Source organism: Pholis gunnellus, assembly GCF_910591455.1.
Source record: "Pholis gunnellus genome assembly, chromosome: 11".
NCBI lineage: Eukaryota > Metazoa > Chordata > Actinopteri > Perciformes > Pholidae > Pholis > Pholis gunnellus.
The window spans coordinates 24,716,526-24,737,043 of record NC_136538.1 but is presented as its reverse complement, the minus strand read 5'-3'; the positions used below and the strand labels follow the sequence as shown (position 1 = coordinate 24,737,043).

Here is a 20,518-nt window from a genome sequence, read left to right as displayed (position 1 = left end):
TCTTTGTTTTCTGCAGCATCCCCCCCCTCCCTCCCTCCTCCACAGAGTTCATATGTGTAAACTTACAGAGTAGTTCCTCGGGTTGATCTTGACTCCAGCTTTCGCTCCACCAAACGGCACATCTGGAACACATCACTGTAACGTAACATCTGCTCCACTGTGAGACCGAACACCACATGAACATCATGTTCCTTATTAAATATCAAAACAGGCTCTATGATATTCTTATTTTATCTGAGGAGGTTTATTGTTACGCAAGAAAAGTCCTTGTACCTTAAAACCATGGTGACGTGTGTGTGTGTGTGGGCCTATTTTGCTAACTTTGTGGGGACCAATTAAATCTGATTGCGTAATGAGGACATTCCTGCACTGTCACATTTTTAATCGCACTACTTCAAAATGAAGGTTTGCAGGTTCAGACTTGGTTTTAGGGTGTGTGTGACTCTGTGTGAGTGTGTGTGTGAGTCTCTATGTGTGAGTCTGTGTGTGTGTGAGAGACTCTGTATGTGTGTGTGTGTGTGTGTGTGTGTGTGTACTCACCGACTACAGCACACTTGTAGGTCATGAGCGAGGCCAGAGCTTTCACCTCGTCTACAGACACATCTGTACTGTACCGGATACCTGAAAACACACAAAACAGTAACATCAGTTCACCTGAAGACCAGGACCTGATCCAACCAGGACCAGGTCTCAGGGCAAGACTTTGTAGTCCAGCTCAGTTCCTTCAGAAACAATCCTAAAATAACGGGGATTAAATGGACCATTAAACCAGATGAAATCAAGGCACCAAACTTTAAAACTAGCTTAAAATTAAAAGTGAGTTTAGTTTTAAACATGTATTCTGTTGCACCAACACTTTAAACTTCAGACAAGATCCAGTACTTACTTTACATCACAGTCATTTAACACGCTTTTATCCAACGCGACTTACAATAAATGGAGGCTCTACACGTTATCAATGAACTATTTACACTTTAACGACCTCTACTCTGTGTTTTTAATGAAATTATATTTTAAGCTTCATTTTTGTTGCTTTTTCTGACCGAAGTGTTCGTCACACATGATGTGTTCAGGGACCGTCGGAAAGATGAACGTCTGATGATAATTATGTATTTTTACAGCTTCTGATGGAGGAGCAGTGGAGCTTACATCACTAATGAACGGAGTCTGGTGTGTTTAAAGAGAGTAGAGAGATAAAGAGGTGTAAATATAACACATATTCTTTCACTACTTCGTCTGTACTGTAGTAATACTCTGACTGTGTAGAAGTACCTCATACAACTACTGTCTCTTTAAAGGCTCCACCGCTGCAACGTTCAGAGACAAAGTGGAGAGAAGCCAACACATACCAGCCCCCACACACACACACACACACACACACACACACACACACACACACACACACACACACACACACACACACACACACACACACACACACACACACACACACACACACACACACACACACACACACACACACACACACACACACACAGAGAGAAATAAGGAAGTTGTTCTGTTTTTATACGTTTGAGACGTTTCTTTGCACTCGTCTTTAAACGTTGGTGGTTATTCTTCACTGAAAAATGCAAAGTCAGCAGAAAGAAGAGGAGTGAGGAAGAGGAGTGAGGAAGAGGAGTGAGTCACGTCAGGAACAAAGAGTTCCATCAGTAAAAACAACCACACCCACAGTTTATACTCTCAGTGTGAACGGACGACGTCGCTCTGCAAACACACGTTCACCAGAAGTACTACCACCGTGTACAAGTACTCTGTGTCTGTGTGTGTGTGTGTCTGTGTGTGTGTGTGTCTGTGTGTGTGTCTGTGTGTGTGTGTGCTAATTATTTCCCTAAATTCTAAACAAACCTGTATTTCACCACATCACCAACCTGAAGCTCACAGAGAGCTGCAGTCTGAGAGTGTGGTACCACCTCACTGTAGAGAATACTACAGAGTACTATGATCATGATACTACAGAGTACTGTGATCATGATACTACAGAATACTGTGATCATGATACTACAGAGTACTGTGATCATGATACTACAGAGTACTGTGATCATGATACTACAGAGTACTGTGATCATGATACTACAGAGTACTGTGATCATGATACTACAGAGTACTGTGATCATGATACTACAGAGTACTGTGATCATGATACTACAGAGTACTGTGATGGACCTCTGGTGGACACACATCATCACTGGCAAAGAAAGCCCAGAGGCAAGAACCCCCTTCCCCATCATGTGCACTCTTTACTGATCCAGTGTGATCAAAACCAGACCAGCTGAGGAAAGACCTCCAGAGACGCTGAAGCAAAACCACCACAGGACCAGGGTTCACCTGCTGGACTCTCACCTCCAGAACAAACAGTCGGGCCTCTAACACGCTGAACACATGGTGCGCTTTTAAGTCCCGCCCCCCACGCGCTGTGATTGGCTGCTGACGTTCTGATGGAACGTACACATTTAAATAAAAGTGTTTTTAGACTTCCTGTCTGCTCTACTAAAGGAGCGGCCATCTTGATGTCATTTTGGAGCCGCAGCAGCGATCAAGGCCCCGCCCACAACCCCCCTCTGAGCCAATCACAAGCCGAGCAGCGCCGCAGCTGAAAGGACGACATTTAGTCTTTCATCAGGTTTAAGATCTTCTGCTCATCTCGTGGAGAAAGACAGCTCGTTTTAGAGCACATTTAAAAACGCAGCCTTCAAGTTGATTTATATCTTAAACTAAAAGGTACACCAGTATTTAAATTACCATAAAACAAAGTACTACCACCAGACTTGTGCTGCAGAGAGATGAACACACACACACACAACCGGACTGTCTGCATTCCTACCAGGGGAGGAAACCTCTCCACCTTTAAACACATCAAACCTGCAGGGCAGGACACACACACACACACACACACACACACACACACACACACACACACACACACACACACACACACACACACACACACACAAGTGTATAAATGTTCAGAAGTCTCACCAGTTCATAAAGTCCCAACTTGTTGCTGAAGATGTCCTTTTAAAGACTCATTCATTTCAAACGCGTCTAAACATTCGATGTTTTCAGCTTCTCAAATGTAACAAACGAGACATTTGATGGAAGTTCGTTCTAGAAAACGTAATAATTTGCATGTTTCTTTGAATGTTTTGTTGTTGTTTTACAGCAACAAAACACGATTAATCAACTGTGTAAAATGATTGTTATTGTTCCAATAATGTAGCTTCAGTCCTTTACTTCCTTAGATCGGTTCTAAACAGCTTCTACATTTATTTTGATGCTTTTTGGAGGTTTTTTGTCTCACGTGTCTGGAACCACAATAAAAGTTGCACTTGAACGCACCGCGAAGACGCCAGCAAACGGCCAACTAGCCCGTTGAGATGACCCTCCACACCAGCAGGGGGCGGTGGTCTGGATCCATCGTTCAGGAAGAGAAACCACAAGGACTGTATGAGGTACTTCTACATACTCTGTGTATTACTACAGTACAAACACACAGGAGTACTAGCACGGGACCAAAGCAGTGTACTGCTGTGGACGAAAGGTCTCTGCTGGAGGATCCGGGTCTGTCCCTGTGGACCGGTCTCTGCTGGAGGATCCGGGTCTGTCCCTGTGGACCGGTCTCTGCTGGAGGATCCGGGTCTGTCCCTGTGGACCGGTCTCTGCTGGAGGATCTGGGTCTGTCCCTGTGGACCGGTCTCTGCAGGAGGATCCGGGTCCGTCCCTGTGGACCGGTCTCTGCTGGAGGATCCGGGTCCGTACCTGTGGACCGGTCTCTGCAGGTGGATCCGGGTCCGTCCCTGTGGACCGGTCTCTGCTGGAGGATCCGGGTCCGTCCACTGTGGACCGGTCTCTGCAGGAGGATCCGGGTCCGTACCTGTGGACCGGTCTCTGCTGGAGGATCTGGGTCCGTACCTGTGGACCGGTCTGTACTACTGTAGTAATACACGAGTATGTAGAAGTACCTCAAACGTCACCTCGGCCCTTTAAAGCTTTTGTTTTGGACATTTTGATTTAAAACAAAAGACTTAAACAATGAAAGTAACAGTTTCATTGTTTCTCATTGACTTCACTAATCATTGAAGAACAAGTCATTCAAAGCTCTACTGGAGGTAAAGTACTATCAGAAGTGAATCACCAGATATAAATCATTAAAGTACCTCAAACTTGTAGTAGTTGTGTAAATGTACATGTTAACTTCCTCTGTTAACTTGTACTAAAAGTCACAATAGTGATTTATTTCTGATGTATTTTACAGATAATATGAGGCTGTTCTCATGTTTTCGTGAATATTATAAACTTATTATAGTGGGTCTCACCTCCCTTGCACGGGGTCCGGTGCTGTTATTATTTATTATATATATTAATAGTATAAACTTATTATAGTGGGTCTCACCTCCCTTGCACGGGGTCCGGTGCTGGCTGTGCTGAGCCCGGTAGCCCTCGATCACCTCCCACTCCCCGTCGTCCTTCTTGATGGGGAAACAGACGCTGAGCACGTGGTTACACGGTTTGATGATCCTCAGGATCCCGCGGACCCGCTTCCTCTTCTGCTCGGCGGACTCCCGGGTCCTCAGACCCTCCACCAGCTGGTCCTCCACCATAGCGGCGCCTCGGTCGAAGAAGCCCTCCACCATGGTGAAGAAGTTAGGATCGTCCTTGCTGTCTGCATCCGCTACCTGGCTGTAGCCGCGGTACCGCAGCAGGGACGCGGGGAGAACCGAGTCTAGGGCGGTGACTGAGCCACCGGAGCCCAGGACGGTGCCCGCTCCTCGGGTGAGTATCTCTCCGAAGTACCGGTACATTTTGTTAGCTTTCAGAGAAGTTTACGGACGTGAGAGCAGTCGGAGGGTATGTCGGGTAATACGAACACTTGTAGCGGCGCGAGGCGGCTCCTCCTTCTTTTTCCTCCCCGCTGCCTCTTCCTGCTGCGTGTGCGTGTGCGCGCGCGTGTGTGTATTTAAACATAAAGAACGTAAATCAACATGAGACACGTCGTTCAACTGTCAAACACGTCACCGGGGAGAGTCGCGTATGTTAGCGGAACTTTAGACACTTTAAACCCGTTTAAACCCGTTTAAACGCGACCGCGAGACACAGAAAGTGAAGTGAATCAGACACAAAGATGAGGAAAGTGAATGTTACATCTCGGATATGTTCTTTCTTTTATTTATTTGACATTTCCCCGTAGTTGTATGGGTGTTTTAGCTAGCGGGAAGCTAGCTGGAATTAGTACACAATGGACATCCGGTTCCAACATTCAAAATAAAAGCACATATCTATAGTTTTTGGGGAGGTGAAATATTCATACTTCATTTACAACTTTATTAATTCCAACACAAATTGACAATGTATTCAGTTAGTTTACAAACAGAAAAGAGCGTAACTACAATTTTAGCCTCATGGGAGAGTTTACACACCAATAAAGTTTAAGTATATATATTTATATTATTATATATATATATGTATATATATATATATAATATATATATATACACAGTATATATATTATATATATATATATATATATATTATTATATATATACGGTATATATATATATAAGGTCATTACTTACATTTACTATATTTCATTGGTTAGTACATGTACCTGAGGACTGTACTCACAGAGCTGCAGCTGTGAGGTCACAGTTTAAACAAGGACTCGTGATAAAGGTTCAGTGAGACCGACGGCAGCAGCTGAGTCACCGACTCTATCTGAGGGGGGGGGGGGGGATTTTGGGATGTTGTTTTATTATTTGTTGTGTATATGTTTTGTATATTTTACTGATATTCAACTTATATTATTAAAGATATATTTTTAAGGAATCTTAGATATTATTTTGGATGAATTAGTTTTTTACAAATGTGTCTGATTAAGTTAGTTTATTATTGTCGTACTTCCTGTTTGAGATTCAGAACATTTACTGTGAACTAGAAGAAGAAAACACAATATTTAGTTCATTCATAAGAAAGAAAACGATTCAGTTTCATGTTCTTTGTTTCCAACTTTATGGTCCGAGTAGTTTTATATATTTATATATATACACACCAAATGTTAATGTGACTGTGTTTTCTTTAAATAATGTATATAATAATAATACAATTTGAATAATATTTTTTTTTATTTTCTCCACCAACTGAGAAATGATTCAGTTCAGATTAATAAGTTTCATCTTTCATGAGTTTACGCTTCAGTGTGACGTGCTGCTGGCGCCCCCTACAGGCTGCAGAATAGAACATATATATATATATATATATACATATATATATATATATATATATATAGTTCAGGTTGTTTTAGTCACAAAGAGGACACCGTGTGCTCATTAGAATGAAGAGGTTCAACCTACAGCAGCAGATATCACAGCAGATGCTTTAATGTTTGTTTTTCTTTATTTGACTTAAATGTTGCTCAAGTCAAGTCTGACGTCGTTTATTTTGTTTTATTGTATTTTAAATCATGAAATATCACGTTAACGTTATAATTTACCGTCGTCTGTTGATGAAAACGTAAGACGCTCCCCCCCAGCATCCCGCCCTCTGATTGGTGGAGCCGTCCGCTGATTGTTCCCAGATGTTCTGCAGAGAACATGAAACAGAGGAAACCTTCTGATATGAGCTGCTTTTTATAACCCTGCTGGTTGATTTCGGGGTTAATACACACGTCTGTTATGAAAGGACAGATGTTACAGCGTCTGTAGAAACATTATAACAGCATCAGAGTGATGGAGATCACGTAGAGCAGTAACAACAAAGAGCAGAACATTAATGCTCTCACGTCTCAGACGTCACTCAGTCGTCAATGAACTTCCGTACTTTTCCTCCTCAGAAGACGTGATGTGTGAGCGGCCGAAGATCCACGTCTTCCTGGGGGCTCCTCCTCCTCCTCCTCCTCCTCCTCCTCCTTCCTCCGGCCCAGCCTCGGTGTCCGGAGCTGGACTGGAGGGCGAGGAGCGTCCCCCTAACGTCTGGAGACACCTGGAGCTCACCTGGCACGATGGACGCCTGAGGCCTGCAGCAGGTGAGGCGTTCAGGGACCCAAACAGGGTCGGTTTATCATATTATCATATTAACTGAGAAGTGCATTGTTGTTATTAGTCTTTATATTTCTTATTTGTATGTTACATATTGCGAATAATCAATTTATTCACTTTTTAGTGTTTAAGTTTGTCCTGAAGCATCTGTTGTTGTTTTAAGTCGCGCTGCCTCATCTTTTATGTATAAACAGAATGTAATTGTTGATTCAGTACAAAAACTATGAAGTAGAACTTCAAAAGTCAAATGTACTGCTTTTATCACAGTAAACTGAACTTTTTGGGTTTTTTTTGGTCGGACAAACCAAGACATTCGTAGGAATAGTCTTCCTGACGGGCGGAGCGTTTAGTTCCCTTTAGAACGCAGCAGGCTAGCTTTATGCTAAGCTATGCTAACTAGCTGTAGCTTCACACTTACTGTACAAACATGAGAGTGACAATCTGTAAAAGAGTGTGAGAGTGAAAATATGTGTAAAAAAATAAAGAAATACAAATCATTTTCTCATGTTTCAGACGAAGCTGGAAACCGTCTGTTGGTCCAGGACCATGAACCGGACAGAGGTCAGGAGGACTCGTGTCATCTCAGACCTGCAGACAGGATCCTGAAGAGAGACGAAGAATCGGAGGCCGGACCGGAGGATCAGTGTTCAGCCTCGGTTCTTGAGTATCTGGACAGCTGTTTCCCTGCAGCGCAACCAGAACCAGTGAAACCAGAACCTGAACCTCCTCCGTCCGCCCGGACTCAGTTCCTCACCACCTGGACTCTGAGTCAGGCGTTAATCCTGAGAGGCAGAAGTGGAGTCCAATCAGCAACCGGCCCTGAGAAAACCCCGCCCCCTCAAACCCCGCCCGAGAACACCCAAACGCCTCCACCCGTCTCCTCCAGCACGCCGGAGCTCTTCAGCCCCGTGACCCCGTCACCCAGAGCCTCCCCCGAGCTCTCCGGACGACGCCGCCCGACCCCGAGGGCGGAGGAAGGGGGCGTCGTGGTCGAGGCCACCGCAGACGGGGTGCTCTGCTCCCAGGAGTCCAGGACCCCCCGAGACCCTTCTTCCAAACCTCCTGATTCCAAGAAAGCTAGAACCTCAGAGAACCTCAGGACCGAAGAGCCCGCCGCCGCCGCCGCCACCGGGCTCCGAGGTCCCACCACACTTCTGATCCGGTGTGACAAACGGGGGGTTCGGCACTCGGTTCTGGTGGCGGTGGTTCACCCCTGTCACCTGAAGGAGGTGAAGGTGAGTGGAGACGTTACGACGCGTCTCACGAAGCTAGAATCATGTAAAGACAATTTCTTACGTTGTTGCTGTAATATTATTTCAGAACAATAACAATATGCAACCACTAGCATGCTAATACGCTCACAGTCTCGATGCTAACGCGCTGACGTTGTGCAGGTATAATGTTCATTTTGTGTGTTAGCATGCTAGCATAACTAGCATGCTAACACAACTAGAGTCCAGCTGAGGCTGATGAATGCGTTTAGTTCTGCATGGAAGATGGAAGATGTGATGGAAGAGTCAGGAGGGTTCGTCCTCTGGGGAACACGAGTGTCTGGACTTGATGTTGAGTTATTACGACACAGCTAGTGTGGCTAAACATTGTGATTGAAATAAGAGAACGCCTCCTTTAATTCATCGGACTCCTACCGACGTTCTGGAAGGTAACGCCTTTGATTTTTGTGGGACTGAAGGTGAAGTCCGGGCCGGCGGCAGGAACCTCCGTCCCGCTGGCGTCCATCGTGGTGACGGACCAATCGGGTGTCGAGATGAAGGTGGTGCTGTGGAGACGGGCGGCGTTCTGGGCGTCGACCGTCAGTCCTGGAGACGTTCTGCTCATCACAGGTACAGAAGTGTGGACGAATGTTTGTTCAACTCACCGCTTTAAATTATATTGCATTATGCAGTGGCCTCTTTGAGTGACAGGTGGCTAGCTGCTAGCTGCTAGCTCCACCATCCATCCACCTCTTTGATCATTCTTAGAGTTCGTCTGTGTCGTCACTGAGACTTCTTACTATATTTCTATGCAGTCTATGAGTTCCACAGTACATCATGAGAGCGTGGCTTTCACATTCATCCTCTAATGGAGAACATTTTCTAAAAGTTCTGTTTGGTAAATGTCAAGTTAAGGATCTTCATGCCAGAATCTGTGAAGCTGAAACCCCATACTACACTAGTAGACCTTTATAACCAGCCCACCGAGTCATCGTTAACTTCCTTAATGCACATGAAGGCTGTGGTTCTTGGTCGTGGTTCTTCACTGTGGTTCTTGGTTGTGGTCCTTGTTTGTGGTTCTTGGTCGTGGTTCTTGGTCGTGGTGCTCAGTACCTTCCCTCTCTGTGGTCTCCGATCAGGACTGCAGGTGAATGACGACCGGTGGAGAGCAGAGACGGTGCTGCAGTCCACCTTCAGCAGCAAACTGCTCAACCTGGGACGGATCACCGCCTCCACCTCACCGCCAGGTACGACCAATCAGCAGCCTTCCTCCTCCTCCTCCTCCTCCTCCTCCTCCTCCTCCTCCTCCTCCTGGGCTCTGGTCCAATCATCTCTCTCTCTCTCTCTCTCTCCAGCTCCTCGGCATGTGAACGCCCGAGCTCTCAGCTCTCTGTGTGGCTTTCTTCGGGAGCGGCGCCCCCTGCTGGTGTCTCTGAACCTCCGCCCACCTCAGGACCTGAGCCGCCTCCCCTACGCCACCCTGAGGTCGCTGAGGGTCAACACGCTGGTCCACGCTCTGCTGCGCGTTACACACACACACATCAGCACAGGTGGGCGGGTCGATAAACACAAGCGGCATTATGGGTAACAGAACGTCCCGTTTCTCTGCCGTGTCCGGTTCCTCATTAACACATTTTAGATCAAAACATCGGGACGAAAACACACTTCTGGACAGGAAATAAAGACTGAGGTGTCAGAATAAGAGCAGTAAAGGAACAACGTGTTTAGAAAGGATTCAGCCTGAATGTTATATTATTGTCATCGGTTGATGTTGATGTTTTGATGATATTAATGAATGGGTGGTTGTCAGCTTGGCGGAGTGAGGCGGAGTCTTGCTTCAGGTCGGCCGTTCAGCTGCAGGCCGTTCTGACTGTGGAGCAGCCGCACGGCCAGCAGGGGGCGCTGCTGCTGTGGGGAGCAGCTGTGGACTGGCTGCCTCGCTTCAACAGAGACAGAGGTACACACACACACACACACACACACACACGCACACACAAACAAACGTACATGTGTGAAGACACTAACTCACCCAAATCTCTCCCCCAACAACCCTCCGTGATCCTCCAGCGGCTGTCTGGGAGTTTCAGTTCCTCCTCGTCAGGGAGGGTTTGACCTCCGACCTCGCCGAGCTGCACTCCACCCCCTGGAGCTCGGTCCGGCCTCTGGACCCCGCCAACCGCCGGGCGCAGGACTTCCTTCGACCGCGACCCGTCCGAACGGGGAACGCCGGCAGCGGTCTGGAGCTGGACCTCGACACGCTGCTGTCTCAGAAGTACAGCGGTGAGTCTGAGAGCATCGCTGATGCAGATTCGTCTGTGAAGACGTTGTGAGTGTAGTCTGAGTGGTCTGAGGCGGGTTAGTCTGCACCGTGCTGCATTTCACTCGACAAAACCACAAATGTCGACCGGGTGGTGGCGCTAGAGAACGTACGGGACCTAGACCTGGACCCTGAGGTCCACCAGAGGGAGGTCAGAGCGTTCACGTGATGAGAGGTTTTGCTCTGTCCTCCACCAGGTGATGTGGAGCTCAGAGTCCAGGTCACAGCCTTCCGCTTCGAGGACTCTCCGCCGTCCCAGAATGCACCTCAGCCGGTGCTGGACAGCTCTACGCCGCTCGCCGGTATCCTGGAGGCGCTGAATGGTGACGTCACCTACACCGGCTGTGGCCGCTGCGCCGCCCAACTTGATACCGATGAAAATGGAATCTACGGTTCCTGTTACCCCTGTCTGCCCCACAGCGCCGTACGCCGCTACTACAGGTACTACTAGTACTACTACTAGAGCTACTACAGGTACTACAGGTACTAGTACTGGTACTACAGGTACTACTACAGGTACTACAGGTACTAGTACAGGTACTACAGGTACTACTACAGGTACTACTACTACTACTAGAGCTACTACAGGTACTACAGGTACTACAGGTACTAGTACTGGTACTACAGGTACTACTACTGGTACTACAGGTACTAGTACTGGTACTACAGGTACTACTACTACTACTACTACTACAGGTACTAGTACTACTACTACTACTACAGGTACTACTACTACTACTACTACTACTACTACTACTACTACTACAGGTACTACTACTAGTACTACTACTACTACAGCTACTACAGGTACTACTACTACTACTACAGGTACTACTACTACTACTACAGGTACTAGTACTACTACTACAGGTACTACTACTACTACTACTACTACTACTACTACAGGTACTACTACTAGTACTACAGGTACTACTACTAGTACTACTACTACAGGTACTACTACTACTACTACTACTACTACAGGTACTACTACTAGTACTACAGGTACTACTACTAGTACTACTACTACAGGTACTACTACTACTACATCATCATGTTGATTATTTCCTTTGTATATATAATATAAGTCCAATAGTAAGTTAGTAAATACATATAATATATACAGAATATACGACTTTGCATCTTTTATTTTTACATTAGATTAGATACAAATAAATAAAATGACATCATCATTATTTTGATATTGACATTTTGTGAAATCCAGATAAATCATGAATATGTTAATGTATTAATTATCTTAATTTACTGTAATTTACCCGTCAATGTCTTTTTGAGCGTCAGAGGCGTCCAATCACGTCGTGGGCGGGGCTTCAACCTTTACCTTTGAATTATATCTAAAAATAGACAAACTGAAAACTAAATGGTGTGTGTGTGTGTGTGTGTGTGTGTCTGTGTGTGTGTGTGTGTGTGTGTGTGTGTGTGTGTGTGTGTGTGTGTGTGTGTGCGTGTGTGTGTGTGCGTGTGTCTGTGTGTGTGTGTGTGTGTGTGTGTGTGTGTGTGTGTGTGTGTGTGTGTGTGTGTGTGTGTGTGTGCGTGTGTCTGTGTGTGTGTGTGTGTGTGTGTGCGTGTGTCTGTGTGTGTGTTTCAGGCCAGGTGTGATGACGGTGAGTGGGCGGGGCCTCTGTCAGGCGCTCGTTCAGGTTCCTCCGGTTCCGCTGCAGAACATCCTCGAGGCTCCGCCTGATAGGCTCAGCAGGAGCTCAGGTGGGCGGGACTTCCTGTCGACCCTGATCCAGCAGCGTAGACTTCTTCATATTTACTGTGTGTCTCTCAGCTCCAGGCTCTCAGCTGAAGCACATCCAGGTGGCAGCAGAGAGGATCCGGAGCTTCCTCTCCCTCCCAAGAGGAACCTTCGTCATCACCGTCCGCAGCCACTTCCTGTGCGACGAGAACAGCGTCCCCATCAGTCAGGACCTCACCCTGCTGGACCTTCAGCGGCTCTGAAGCTGTTTGTTGATCAGCAGGAACACAAGAGCACAGCAGAAGGATTCAAGCGTGTTCCTCTGCTCTAATGTGAGCTGAGCAAGGACCAGGACCTCCTCAACAACACGTGAGGAGAACACATGATGGAGCTAGCGTCAGCTCCATCAGCTCCATCAGCTCCATCAGCTCCATCATGTGTTCTCAACAACAAGTGATGAGAACACATGATGGAGCTAGCGTCAGCTCATCAGCTCCATCAGCTGATGTCAGCTCATCAGCTAGTAGGTAGTGAGGTTAGTCTCCCCTCGTTTCCTGTCTCCTTCTATATTAACTGTTCAATAAAAACAAAATACCAAATAATAAACTATGAGACGCTGCTGTCGTCTATTTCTTCTTTCCTTTATTTTGGTAACGATTACAAAGACTTCCTGTTCCAAATATGTTCAGAAACACTTTCATCGTTTTTAAAGTACCTGAAGAAAACACACACACACACACACACACACACAAACACACATTAACACACACACACACACACACATTAACAAACACACACACACACAAACAAACACACATTAACAAACACACACACACACATATTAACAAACACACACACACACATTTTAACAAACACACAAACACATTTTAACAAACACACACACACATTTTAACAAACACACACACACAAACACATTAACAAACACACACACACACACACACACACACACATTTTAACAAACACACACACACATTTTAACAAACACACACACACACACAAACACATATTAACAAACACACACACACACACACATTTTAACAAACACACACACACACACATTTTAACAAACACACACACACACACACACACATTTTAACAAACACACACACACACAAACACATATTAACAAACACACACACACACAAACACATATTAACAAACACACACACACACACACACACACACACATTTTAACAAACACGCACACACACATTTCTAACTGAAGGTTTGTGTGATATGTTCGTATCTCAGACTCAGTATTCAGAACATGTTTTTATTTCATAAAGTCAGTAGATCTGATCCACTGTTTGTCAGCCAACAATAACCCAAGAAGAAGAAGAAGAAGAAGAAGAAGAAGAAGAAGAAGAAGAAGAAGAAGAGCAGTGAGAACATGTTGTTCTGTTCTTCATCACACATTCTCCTTACAGTCACCTGGTCACGTGGTTCCCAAACGCGCATTCCATCTCGTTGTGCGCGCGCTCCTGCCTTGGCGTGGCGTGCGGTCCTTTGTTTGTTTGATTGTTTGTTTGATTGTTTGTTTGTTTCGGTGTAACGATAACGTGCACGTGAGAATGCGCATCCACGTGAAGTCCACAGGATATAGCACGCGCTGGATATTCATCAGAACTGACATGAAACAGTTCAGTGGATTGTAACTCAGCGAACACGTCTCGTGACGTCTCTTCCGGGTTCATCATCACGTGACAGGACACGCCTCCTCTTCACGTTCACAGAGCAGCGACAACAACAACACGTTCAACTCATTTCTAACATTCTGATTCACTCTCTCATCTCATTGTTTGATATGAAATCATTCCGCTTTAACATCAACTCTTTATTTTATATCAGTTAAACACAAGTTTACATGTTTATGTTTAATATTACAGTATCACTCATAACAGTGTTATGCATCACTTTATTATTTTACATGTTGCCTCAGAAGTTATCAAAGTAAACCTCACGTTTGTGCTGACGATGCAACTTAAAGCTGATAATCAGTTAATATCCGACATGAAGGAACCAATGACATCAGCTCCAGAGTCACGCTGTCTACTGTGGGATCTACGTTAATAATATTCAACACTTCATGAGAACAAACAAACCAGAGAGAACGTGTTTACTATAGTGACTATAGTTAAACTCTGTCTTTATGCTAAGCTAAGCTAACTCTGATCTCCATAAACACATATCTGCACATGAAGAGAGTTCTGTGACGTAAGCGTTCTGGTTTCTGCTTCTAGTATTATTGACCAATCAGCTCACAGTGAGAGAAGAGAAGAACCATCGTCTGACATCATCCAGCTCCTTAAAATGATTTAATATTCATCATCATCATCACTCTGAACTACACCACTCACACAAACAACCTCCGTTCATCTGTCAGGCTAAATAATCAGATCCTCTCATGTTGAACTGTCCCTTTAAGATATTAACAAACAATTCTAATATATATATATGTAACAAACATAATATATATATGTAACAATCATTATAATATATGTAACAATCATTATAATACATGTAACAATCATTATAACATATGTAACAATCATTATAATACATGTAACAATCATTATAATACATGTAACAATCATTATAACATATGTAACAATCATTATAATATATGTAACAATCATTATAACATATGTAAGTAACAATCATTATAACATATGTAACAGGGTATTAAGATATATTTGAGTTGCACACAGAGTGAAAGTGAGACGTAACATTCTGTATTTCACTTTCTCCTCTGACTCTGTGAGACGTACAGCGGATTCGTTAGGAGAAATAACAGTAAAGGTGAGGAAATTAACATATAAATATATATATATATATATATATTTATATGTATATTTATATGTATATTTTCAGTCTTTGAGAAAATCTCTCTGTGTTTCCTCAGAGGTCAGGAAGTGGTTTTATTCCCCTCGGGACGTTTCTTCGGCCACATCCATCAGATCATCGAACAGATCTGAAACAGACACGAGACAATAATTACTGAACGCATGAATTATTCATTAATTAATTATGTTAATACGTGAAACGAACGTCCACCGTCCACGTGGTTCTTCATCACTTGAGCTTTTAAATCACCTCTTCTTCTTCTGCAGTGGTTTAAGTGGCAGCGACCAGCTGTTCATATAAATATATATATATAATACTATATAATAGACTATATAATACTATATAATAGACTATATAATAGACTATATAATAGACTATATAATAGACTATATAATAGACTATATAATAGACTATATAATAGACTATATAATAGACTATATAATATGTGGATGGATTTATTTAGATTGTTTTATGGATTTCTTATAGAAATGTGTTTACTTTTATAGAATAGTTGTTGGTGTGTCAGATTATTGATGAACATCACGTACCTCCATCATTTACTTGTACTTTCATTCCTCCTCCTCCTCCTCCTCCTCCTCCTCCTCCTCCTCCTCCTCCTCCTCCTCCCATCTCTTCTCCTCCTGCAGAGCCGGCTCCCTCCAGCTCACTGAAGAGACCATTGAACCCAGATTTGCTCTCTTTCTTGTGGTCGTCGTCGTCGTCGTCTCTGTCGAAGATCTTTGTGAAGAAGTTCTCCTTCTTGTCGTCGTCGTCCTTCTCCCTCGACTTCTTCTTCTTGTGGTCGTCGTCGTCGTCGTCTCTGTTGAAGATCTTTGAGAAGATGCCTCCATCGTCTTTGTCCTTCTCCTTGTCCTCCATACCGAGAGCCTTCTTCACGGCGTCCTCCACCATGTCTCCTGCAGAACACACACAGTGTTGGATTTAACCGCCCTGCTGAAGAAGACTTGAAACTAGAGATTGAGACCATAAACTCATGTTTACAATGTTTACTGAGGTAATAAATCAAGAGAGAAGTAGAGTCATTTTCTCATAGACTTCTATACAGCCAGAGGAGTCGCCCCCTGGTGGACACTAGAGAGAATGCAGCTTTAACACATGAAGCTCTGACTTCTCTTTGAAGAACCGCAGGTTGTTTTGAAGTTACTGGTCCAGAATGAAACCTCAACAACATTTCTCAAAGTGATCGTACGTCCCCATGGAGAGTGCTGAACTGCCCCTTTAAATAATTTATTAACAACATTTGCAGCAAACAATCACTGAACCTGTTGATTTTGACTTGATTTATTCATATTAATTCATGAATATGAATAAAAATACAGGTTTTAAACCCGACATCTTGATATGTAACATCAACTCTATTATGAATCCGCTCATTACATCTTGAACTGTGTCACTAGATGAGCGTCTGTGACGGAATCCTTTGGAATAACTCAGCTTGAACCATAATTGCTGGTAAAGCAGAATATTTGTTGATGTTTTCCACTAAACCTCCTCTGAGACTTTACTGCAGCAACGACAACAAGACATGCAAATCAGGACCATGCAAACACTTCTCATCCCTCCCCTTTGATCTACTCACCCATTTTCTCTGCAATCCATTTAGAAGCCATCTTTCTCTCTCTGTCTCTCTGTCTCTCTGTCTCTCTGTCTGTCTGTCTCTCTCTCTCTCTCTCTCTCTGTCTGTCTGTCTCTGTCTCTCTGTCTCTCTCTCTCTCTCTCTCTCTCTCTCTCTCTCTCTCTGTCTCTCTCTGTCTGTGTGATGAGAGACCTCAGTGTGTCCTCTTGCAGGTGCAGGTGAGACTGAAGCCTTCGGCTCTTTTGGTCGACGCCCCTCTCAGGTGTTCCTCCCCGTCGGGTTCCACCGGTTCCACCGGTTCCACTGGTTCCACTGGTCCTGCGTTCACCTGATCCAGAGTCAGAATAAAGCGATCTGTTTGTGTTGCTGTGGAGACAAACGAAGTACATTTACTCACGTTCTAGTACAATCTGGAGTATTTCTATTTTCTGCTCACTTCATGTACTTCAGAGGGAACATATTGTTTGTATTAAAGTGATGAACACAACGACGCTAGTACTTTTGTACTTTTATTGAAGTTTTGAGCGCAGGACTTGTAGCCGTAACAGAGTATTTGTACTCGGTGGTAGTAGTACTACAGAATATGTGAGTACTGTGCTGCAGAGTATGTGAGTCGTGTTTCAGTGAGACAATGAGAACAATGTGAAAACATGACTCATCACTGCTGGAACGCAAGTACAAGTACCTCAGATGTATACTTATGTACAGTACTTCAGTCTTTCTCACTATATTTATCTGACCGCTTTAGTTTTTTCACAAATTTATATTTTTAAACACAAAACACATAAAAATAAGACGTTTTGTTCTATTTTAAACTGTCCAGCTGAGAATACCAGCTGAGTGACGCAGAGACTCGAGTATCTGTTGAACGACAAGTCATCGACACCAATCACCTGCACCCAGAATGCACCTGTGAAAACACCTGTAACCAATCAGATCACTCAGACGTCAGAGCTTTAACACTATGGAGACTAAACAGAAGTAGAAAAACACAAAGTACCTCACATTTGCACTGACAGAATACTGGGTTAATGTACTTATATTCCACCCGTTTGATCAAATCTGAACCTGATGTTGAACAGAAGATAAACATCACATTACAGTCATTCAGCAGACGCTTTTACCCAAAGAGACAATAAGTGTGTTCAACATAGTATTCAAGAGAACTACTAGTTGTCGTGGAAAATAATCTTTTTAACCTCCCGGTGAGAAATAATCGAGATGAGAAAACTCTTAAAATATAAAAACATATTTATTTAACAGACACTAATAATAATCCAGCTGAATGGATAGAGCTCTTTCCCCACAGATGGTTCGGAGGTCTAACAACAACGAATAGACAGAAACAGAGTATCTGCACGTTATCTCGTCTCCTCCCTTCACAGATGTCGTCCTCCTCTGTCTGCCGCTGTACACACCAAGGCCGGTTCCAGCCTTTTCGTGGGACGAGGGTTAGGTGGTGAAATACCTACGAGTTCATTTATCGTTAGGTTTTAAATGAGTCTGGTTGGCCTCATCTACATATATGCAGGTTTAAGCAATACAAGTTATATCTAAAAGAACGATATGATAAATTTCCACAACACTAATCACCAGAAGTCATGAGTTCATCTCCTTTAAACATCTCAGAGCAGAAACCAGAGCAGACGTACAGAAACACACTAGCATGAACACAACCAGTGCTGAGAGGAAGGCTCAGGGTAGAGCTTCATGAAGAGGTGAGTCTTCAGCCTGATGGAAGATGGGCAGCGACTCTGCTGTCCTGACGTCAGTGGGGAGTTCATTCCACCATCGTGGGGCCAGGACAGAGAACAGAGACCGGGTCCATCGGCCGCAGGGACCTCTGAGCGACGGGGAACCGATCGCCCCGAGGCAGCAGAGCGGAGTGGTCGGGGGGGTGTAGGGCTAGACCATGGCCTGGAGACAGGAAGGAGCTGTTCCTTTCACTGCCCTGTAGACTAGCACCAGTCTGAACCTGTAGACTAGCACCAGAGTCTGAACCTGTAGACTAGCACCAGAGTCTGAACCTGTAGGCTAGCACCAGAGTCTGAACCTGTAGACTAGCACCAGAGTCTGAACCTGTAGACTAGCACCAGAGTCTGAACCTGTAGGCTAGCACCAGAGTCTGAACCTGTAGGCTAGCACCAGAGTCTGAACCTGTAGACTAGCACCAGAGTCTGAACCTGTAGACTAGCACCAGAGTCTGAACCTGTAGACTAGCACCAGAGTCTGAACCTGTAGGCTAGCACCAGAGTCTGAACCTGTAGACTAGCACCAGAGTCTGAACCTGTAGGCTAGCACCAGAGTCTGAACCTGTAGACTAGCACCAGAGTCTGAACCTGTAGACTAGCACCAGAGTCTGAACCTGTAGGCTAGCACCAGAGTCTGAACCTGTAGGCTAGCAGCAGAGTCTGAACCTGTAGACTAGCACCAGAGTCTGAACCTGTAGGCTAGCACCAGAGTCTGAACCTGTAGACTAGCACCAGAGTCTGAACCTGTAGACTAGCACCAGAGTCTGAACCTGTAGGCTAGCACCAGAGTCTGAACCTGTAGACTAGCACCAGAGTCTGAACCTGTAGACTAGCACCAGAGTCTGAACCTGTAGGCTAGCACCAGAGTCTGAACCTGTAGACTAGCACCAGAGTCTGAACCTGTAGGCTAGCACCAGAGTCTGAACCTGTAGACTAGCACCAGAGTCTGAACCTGTAGGCTAGCACCAGAGTCTGAACCTGTAGACTAGCACCAGAGTCTGAACCTGTAGACTAGCACCAGAGTCTGAACCTGTAGACTAGCACCAGAGTCTGAACCTGTAGACTAGCACCAGAGTCTGAACCTGTAGACTAGCACCAGAGTCTGAACCTGTAGGCTAGCACCAGAGTCTGAACCTGTAGGCTAGCACCAGAGTCTAAACCTGTAGACTAGCACCAGAGTCTGAACCTGTAGGCTAGCACCAGAGTCTGAACCTGTAGGCTAGCACCAGAGTCTAAACCTGTAGACTAGCACCAGAGTCTGAACCTGTAGGCTAGCACCAGAGTCTGAACCTGTAGGCTAGCACCAGAGTCTAAACCTGCAGGCTAGCACCAGAGTCTGAACCTGTAGACTAGCACCAGAGTCTGAACCTGTAGGCTAGCACCAGAGTCTGAACCTGTAGGCTAGCACCAGAGTCTGAACCTGTAGACTAGCACCAGAGTCTGAACCTGTAGGCTAGCACCAGAGTCTAAACCTGTAGACTAGCACCAGAGTCTGAACCTGTAGGCTAGCACCAGAGTCTGAACCTGTAGGCTAGCACCAGAGTCTAAACCTGTAGACTAGCACCAGAGTCTGAACCTGTAGACTAGCACCAGAGTCTGAACCTGTAGGCTAGCACCAGAGTCTGAACCTGTAGGCTAGCACCAGAGTCTAAACCTGCAGGCTAGCACCAGAGTCTGAACCTGTAGACTAGCACCAGAGTCTGAACCTGTAGGCTAGCACCAGAGTCTGAACCTGTAGGCTAGCACCAGAGTCTGAACCTGTAGACTAGCACCAGAGTCTGAACCTGTAGGCTAGCACCAGAGTCTGAACCTGTAGACTAGCACCAGAGTCTGAACCTGTAGACTAGCACCAGAGTCTGAACCTGTAGACTAGCACCAGAGTCTGAACCTGTAGGCTAGCACCAGAGTCTGAACCTGTAGACTAGCACCAGAGTCTGAACCTGTAGACTAGCACCAGAGTCTGAACCTGTAGACTAGCACCAGAGTCTGAACCTGGATGAGAGCTCTTACAGGGAGCCAGTGT

At 45.0% G+C, this 20,518-nt stretch overlaps 2 protein-coding genes and 1 long non-coding RNA gene across 6 annotated transcripts in view; 1 reads left to right on the top strand and 2 right to left on the bottom strand.

Annotated features, from left to right (window-relative positions):
• LOC306702772 (glutamate dehydrogenase, mitochondrial-like) overlaps nt 1-4,979 on the bottom strand; it is a 12,810-nt gene extending 7,831 nt beyond the window's left edge. The window contains exons 1-3 of the mRNA XM_079168451.1: nt 4,415-4,979; nt 541-621; nt 67-122 (exon numbers count right to left, since the gene is read on the bottom strand). Coding sequence (XP_079024577.1) covers nt 67-122; nt 541-621; nt 4,415-4,823 — 546 coding nt within the window. The 5' untranslated portion in view covers nt 4,824-4,979. The remainder of the gene's footprint in view (nt 1-66; nt 123-540; nt 622-4,414) is intronic.
• Nucleotides 4,653-12,883, top strand: shld2 (shieldin complex subunit 2). 4 transcript variants are annotated; one of them, XM_079168759.1, is made up of 12 exons: nt 4,653-4,794; nt 6,848-7,039; nt 7,566-8,287; nt 8,743-8,893; nt 9,403-9,510; nt 9,619-9,813; nt 10,074-10,220; nt 10,331-10,543; nt 10,778-11,021; nt 12,190-12,305; nt 12,376-12,719; nt 12,785-12,829. In XM_079168759.1, exons 2-11 carry the CDS (start codon nt 6,856-6,858, stop codon nt 12,543-12,545), a joined length of 2,250 nt encoding a protein of 749 aa, XP_079024885.1. In that variant the 5' UTR covers nt 4,653-4,794; nt 6,848-6,855; the 3' UTR covers nt 12,546-12,719; nt 12,785-12,829. The 4 variants fall into 4 exon arrangements, with proteins under 4 accessions (XP_079024885.1, XP_079024883.1, XP_079024882.1 ...); XM_079168757.1 differs by having other exon boundaries at nt 12,190-12,719; XM_079168756.1 differs by having other exon boundaries at nt 12,190-12,883.
• A 1,722-nt stretch (nt 12,884-14,605) lies between these two features.
• Nucleotides 14,606-15,780, bottom strand: LOC306702984. The gene is made up of 2 exons (XR_013767282.1): nt 15,696-15,780; nt 14,606-15,274 (listed from the first exon to the last, which is right to left on the bottom strand). It is a non-coding gene; the product is annotated as an uncharacterized lncRNA (long non-coding RNA).
• Nucleotides 15,781-20,518: the final 4,738 nt, after the last annotated feature.